The 6205-nt window shown below is 36.8% G+C and overlaps 2 protein-coding genes across 2 annotated transcripts in view; one reads left to right on the forward strand and one right to left on the reverse strand.

The window, feature by feature from the left end:
• LOC109223883 overlaps positions 1-2156 on the forward strand; it is a 3737-nt gene extending 1581 nt beyond the window's left edge. Inside the window, exons 5-6 of the mRNA XM_019388354.1 lie at positions 1133-1214; positions 1532-2156. Coding sequence (XP_019243899.1) covers positions 1133-1214; positions 1532-1986 — 537 coding nt within the window. The 3' untranslated portion in view covers positions 1987-2156. The remainder of the gene's footprint in view (positions 1-1132; positions 1215-1531) is intronic.
• LOC109223884 lies at positions 3454-5061 on the reverse strand. Its single transcript, XM_019388355.1, has one exon. It carries the CDS (start codon positions 3896-3898, stop codon positions 3605-3607), a length of 294 nt encoding a protein of 97 aa, XP_019243900.1. The 5' UTR covers positions 3899-5061; the 3' UTR covers positions 3454-3604.

Consider the following 6205-nt stretch of genomic DNA (forward strand, 5'->3'; position numbering starts at 1 on the left):
CGAAGGTACAGGACTTCGACGTACCCCCCCCCCCCCCCCCCCTTTTGTTTTCTTATTTTGTGTAATATTGTATCCAAAAGAGCTTAAACGGAGGAGCGACCTAGTTTCATACGGCTGACCAAATTTCCGTAGGATTAAGGTGCTGTAGTTGTGGTTGATGTTTAAATTCTTCATTTCTTCAAGTTGTCAGCTGACAAGAAATGGGAACTTACTAAGTGTCATTTTACACTTCCAGAGGCTGCCTCTTTCTATGATTGGGATCCAAGTCTTAAAAGATTATAGAAACAACGTACTGTTTACTTGAGTTACTTCCATAAATGAAGCGTCTAGGACTAATGAAATGGATGAATTTGTTAAATAGAATTGTTGCCTGATATCATTAGGTGCAGAGCCCACTATGCAGCTATGAGTAATTCAGAAACTCCAGAGGCGCTGTTGCGTCCGTTCCTGTTCCTCTAGGCAGTCCAACTATCAGGTTATCTATTTGTGAGATCATACTTATTGTGGCATTGAGACTTATGCTGTGAAGAGTCACAAGACCATGATTCCTTTTGATACTGAATATTAACAAAATAGTGCTGTGAAGAATGTAGTTGACAGCAGCTTACTTCTGGGATCCTCTAATTTTCACAAAGTCCTTCTTTGGACTTTGATTAGAGAATCGAGCATGGGCAGAGCTAGAGAGAGCTGAAAAATAAAAGATATTCTCCTTCTATGCCAGCGTTAACGAACTTCCTACAGACCTTTGACATTACCACATCCTAGTGGCCTCACTCTGCCACAAAACATGTTTCACCCTCCCCTCCACCCAGGGGCGGAGCTAGAGTGCCGGGAGCTGGTTCGGCCGAACCCAGTAGCTTTAATTCAAACCCTGTATGTCTCTTAAAAAATCTATTAAATATATATATAAATTATTAATTTAGAACCCAGTAACTTAAAACAATTAAAATCCCGAACCAAAACCTTGAAATCCTGGCTCCGCCTCTGCGCTCCACTCCTCCACACAAAAACAGTGGAGAAATGAACGAATTGCCACAAGCTTTCTTTATTCTCCTTCGTGTGTTTAACGCTATGCTGATATTTCTATATCTGCAACTCCCCGCTAATTATCAGTTTTCCTTCTGTTAACCAGGGGGTACCATGTCCTAGTGTTCCCAGGAAGGATAAACCAAGACGTGTTGACCTGTATTATTCAAGTTGGTACATACAAGCAGGTATGACTGTCTCACTTTCCTCTTTTAGCTTCCTTCTTTTCCAGTTTTCATGCTTTTGCTTTCCCACTTAGTTAGCATATCTATGAATCAGAACAAACAAGCACATTCTAATTCGATTGACAACTTCCGGCATCATTTTGTTCAATTTTGAAAAGATGCACAGTGATATGTTGGATAGCAGGACAGTATTTCCTGCAATTTATTTTCAACTTCTTTGCGAGTATCGCTAACTAGAGTTGACCTGTTAAAGGTCATGATCCTCTGATCCCATTTGTCATTTTCTACGACTCTGAAATCCATTGTGGTGGATGAAACAGTGGAATCAAGGAGAGGAAATGGCCAGCTGACTGCATGCGAGGTGCTTCTCTTCCATTACGAAGATATGGGCATCCCATGGGAAATCGCAAAATTTGGGGTAAGGCAGGGTATGTGGGGACTTGTAAGGAAGATTGAGCGTGGATTCCGGTCCTACCAGAAATCAAGAGCATCTAACATGAAAATCTCTCGCTATGCTTTTATGGCCCAAGTTAATACAAAAATTGATCCAGAATACTTGAAGTTGATGGAAGGTGATGTGGAAGAATCATCAGGGACTGAAATACAGGTTTCACCTGCAAAATCCGAGGGCATAAACGTACCGAAGCTACTTATCATTGGTGGCGCTTTGGTTGTTGCTTGTACCCTTGACCGAGGAATCATACCCAAGGCACTTTTGTTTAATGTAGCGAAAAGGTTTGGAAATATAGGAAGAAGAGCAAGTCCAAGGGCATGACTGATAATCTCATTTATACTCATGTTTCTGTTGTAGATACCTATTTCTTTTCCTTTTAGCATAGTGTTAGTGTTCAACACAAGCAATGATTGTTACATACATGTAATACAAGCAGAGTGTTATTGATCAATACAAGCGCGGCACAGGTGTTATCATCTGTTTTTTTTCTATGCCTTATTCTTAACCACTACAAAGATTGCCAAGAAGAATTTTTACCATATGAATGTACTGTTCATACTATACGGTAGGAAATGACCCTTTCTCATAGAGATTACAGCAAGTAAATCCAAAATTTTCATAAGTTAATGATATTACAGAGAGCAAATTGTGTAACTAACACATTAGAGTTAATCTGTGCTTAGATCTGGTTGCGTTTAGATAAGTTTGTCCGCTTTTGCTTACTTTACGGGGCTTTCTCATGAAGAATAGTTAGTTATGTTAAACACTCCACGAAACTAAAAATGCTTATTCTGATCCTTGGAAAGTTAATTTGGCAGCTGTATGCTGAAAGAGATCCAAACGCAACAGCAATTTGCTACTTATGATTGAGTTTCTTTACTAAAAATAAAATAAAATCTATAGGCTACAAATCCCGAGTTCATATAACGTCAACCAAAAATAATTGAGCAGATGAAAAAAGGGTATAAATCGAGATCCAAATGATAATCACAAGAGTCCAACGTCCCCATAGATAGGGAAAAGAATTTCCCCATGTTGTAAGTAACTTTTGCGTACTGCATCCCCTATGAAATTTTAGATTGTTCCAAATATTTGATACTTCAGGAAAACAAAATGTCCTTTGTTACTTTCTTTTTTAGCTAGTCTTGTTCCAATTAGTGAAGTATTGATTAAATAAATTTATTGAATAAAGGATAATTGAGATATATACTTTTATGATTAATGCTGTATTAAATAGTATTTTTAAAGAGGTGTATCATTATTGACATCTTTGTTCTCGTCTAATTGAACAAACCTTTTCGAGAAAGATTATTTACTTAATAAAAATAACTTCCAATACATCCGTGAACTTGCTTTATATAATGGTATTGTTGGTTGGATCATAGGGAAAAACATATTTCCTTGAATTGTCAGTTTTTAGTGAAGAGCCCATACAAATAATTTGAGGCACATAACATATTTAATATCCACTTTAGCATATTCTTCTGGAATAATCTATTACCTTAAGTTCCAAGGTTACAGGGAAACCCAATTAAAAGGAAGTGCCAGTTTTTTAACAAATCATAAACTCGGACTCCATCTATGTCAAAATTAGTTGCCATGATTAATTAGTTTGAATTGTACTAAAATTTCCTGCACTTTTCTAACACAGTCTTCCTTACTTTTTATATTTCAATACTAGTTCTGAATACATTGTCGTTGAAGCGGTTCTTTAACCGTATTTGATCCGGGGAAAAAGATAAACAAAGGTAAAAAAAATAAATTATGAAATAAAGTAGTTCCAACAAGTAAATCAAAATAATAGAATATCAGATTTAATAAATTGTATCAATGGAATTTACGGTTACATGCCCATGGTTAATTACAACCAGATAAGAATAAAGAATTTCAATTTTAAGCAAAAAAAAAATAATTCAATTTTGGAATTATGGTAAGAGAATCAATAGGGAAGGATTGTCTCGAAACAGTGGACGCCGTCCAATTCCAGTGCAAACCTCGGCCTCTTTTGTTGCTGTGGTCGCGAAGATGACCGCCCCGCCGCCTCTCCGACCTTCTTGAGTCCACCGGTTGAAGCAATTGACGGCGGAGAAGCCTCGTTCTTGTGATCGGATGCAAGAGGCGAAACCCCTTGCTCTTGTTGTTTCTTCTCAGTATTGGGTACCCAAGAGCGGTTCACCTTAAGGCCAAATATCTCAGCAGAGAGAACGTCAAAAGAACTGAATATTGACATCATTATAGTTGCTGTTTTTCCCCCTTCTAACTCGGAAAAAAACAAATAGCACAAGAAATTAAAGTAGTTAACACAAGAAATAAGTAATTGATTGGTTTATCGTAAGATGTGTAAGGAATGCTAAAACTTGATTACGAAGAAAAGACGATGGAGAAGGAGGTGTATTTATAAGGGAGAGGAAATGATCAAAATGGTCCTTAATGTATGGGGGTTGGACCATCTTGGTCCTTAATATATAGCCCTTGATAGAAATAGTCCTTCATGTATAGAAAAGGTGGACATTTTTAGTCTATAGCCCTAAAACTAACAGTAGCCCCCAAAACTCCAGTTAAATTTGACAGAACTAGTCACGAGCATCTCATGTGAGACTCCATAAACGCGAGAGAAAACAAACCTTCCTGCTCTATCACGCTGATAATTCATTTTCCAAATCTCACGTGCTTCTTTATTTTTTTGTGTTCATCAAAATAGTTTGGGAAGCGGGATCGCCCCATTTCCTTTTTCTAAGAAGTTAACTTGACAAAAAGAATTAAGCTGTTGAAAAAAAAAAATAGAACTCAGCTAATATGTGAACTGAGATAACGAGAGAAACTTAGCACCTTAGTGATTCATGTGTCTTTGAACTCATTTTCGGAAAATTGCAATGATTAGTTTATGCAAAAATAACTCCGAAACTTTTCAAAATACACGACGAAAATCGAAGTCTGGGCAGCATTTGTTGTTTTGCGGCTCTAGGTTTTTTGATAATTGATTTTGCTGGAAGCCTACAAACTCCATGAAGGAAGAAATTATATGAGGCCTCTATGTTTACTGGTGGATAGTGGTGCTGCTCAGCCTCCGGGACCTTCAACCCTCTTCTCTTCTTCTCTTCTCTCTCGGATAAAATTGCAGAAATTAATAAAGCCATATTTATGTTATCAGGCCATCAAGCTGACCGTGTAAAAAGGTTTCTTTTCTGTGTGTGCAGTGCAGGTGAGAAATATGATTAAGTTTAACTTGAGTTTTGAAGTATATCGTTAGGTTTAGGACTGTAGACTAAACAGGTCTACTTTTTGTGTACATGAAGGACTATGTCTATTAAGGAATATACATTAAGGACCAAGATAGTCCAACCCTCATACATTAAACACTCTTAACACATATTCCAACACTATTCACTCCAAGGACAATGTAGGAAAAAAATAATTAATTCATTCTTGAAATCTGGAAAAATCACTTATTTTGGACCGGAGGGAGTAATTTATTAAGGAAATACTATATAATGCTAAAACGTGTCTTGTTTCCTATGGTTTGAGCATATGGTTATGCGTGTCTTTTCAACTATTATACCCTGTTTTTTTAGCATGTTAGCTGCTATTTGTCCATCCATTATTTATTTCGTGTGGATAGGTTTGGACCAACGCCACATTGGTGGTGGGATTTTCTTTCGTAACGAAATCAAAGGATTGCTGACCAGGTCAATGAGTTGAAAAGTTGACTACTACTATTCAAATTGTATATAGGATCTCGTGGTCAACCAAACTTCAACGATCCAACAGCAATTAATATTGACTATATATGGCATAGGAGGTTAGAATTAGATACTTCGACTCGGCCTGTTTGTTAGCAAATACACGTGATGGTGCAAGTAAGGATCTTTCCTGAACTCTGAGAATTCAATTTAAAAAAAAAAACAGTCCGATATACAAAGTAATCAGTGATTGCTTCCATGGTTCGAACCTATGATGTATTGGTCACACAAAGATAATTTTAACATTGCTTCACTCTAAGAATTCGAATGTCCAGTTACATTTCCGGCATTTTAACAAAGAAGTTAGAGATTAACCCAACGTATATGTTAGCTAAGAACCTGAAACTCAAGCTGCAGTGCTTTAAAAGACCAGAAAATAGTTGTTCATTTTTTTTTCCTTTTTTTTTTTTGTAAGCGGCAATGCTACAAGAAGACCAGCAAGCAGCAGTGCTTAAAAATGAATTTAATGCAAGATATTTGGCCATAAAGCAAGCAGAAGAAAAGACTTTAAATTGGTCTTCCAATTAGTTGGACCTTTTTGTCTCTACGATAAATTTTCCTCTAATTTCTAGTTAATTTTTGTTCAGCATTTTGGGTTAAAGAAGAAGTAGACTGTTGACAAAAATATAATTAAAGGCTTTCCTAGTAAGAAGTTACTTTTCCCTATTCACCTATTGAACTGTTTCTCCACCTACTTGTTTGAATTCCTCTCGGTTCTCTAATTTGGCAAGGTAATTAACCACAAGGTCCCTCTTTGTGTATTCTTAAACGCAAAACTTTTCACACTCAAATATACTTCG

This window comes from Nicotiana attenuata, chromosome 3 (assembly GCF_001879085.1).
Source record: "Nicotiana attenuata strain UT chromosome 3, NIATTr2, whole genome shotgun sequence".
NCBI classification, from domain to species: Eukaryota; Viridiplantae; Streptophyta; class Magnoliopsida; order Solanales; family Solanaceae; genus Nicotiana; species Nicotiana attenuata.

Bases quoted from the DNA above. Each gene is read 5' to 3' on its own strand.
- LOC109223884 (XM_019388355.1), bottom strand. From the start codon at position 3,898: ATGATGTCAATATTCAGTTCTTTTGACGTTCTCTCTGCTGAGATATTT.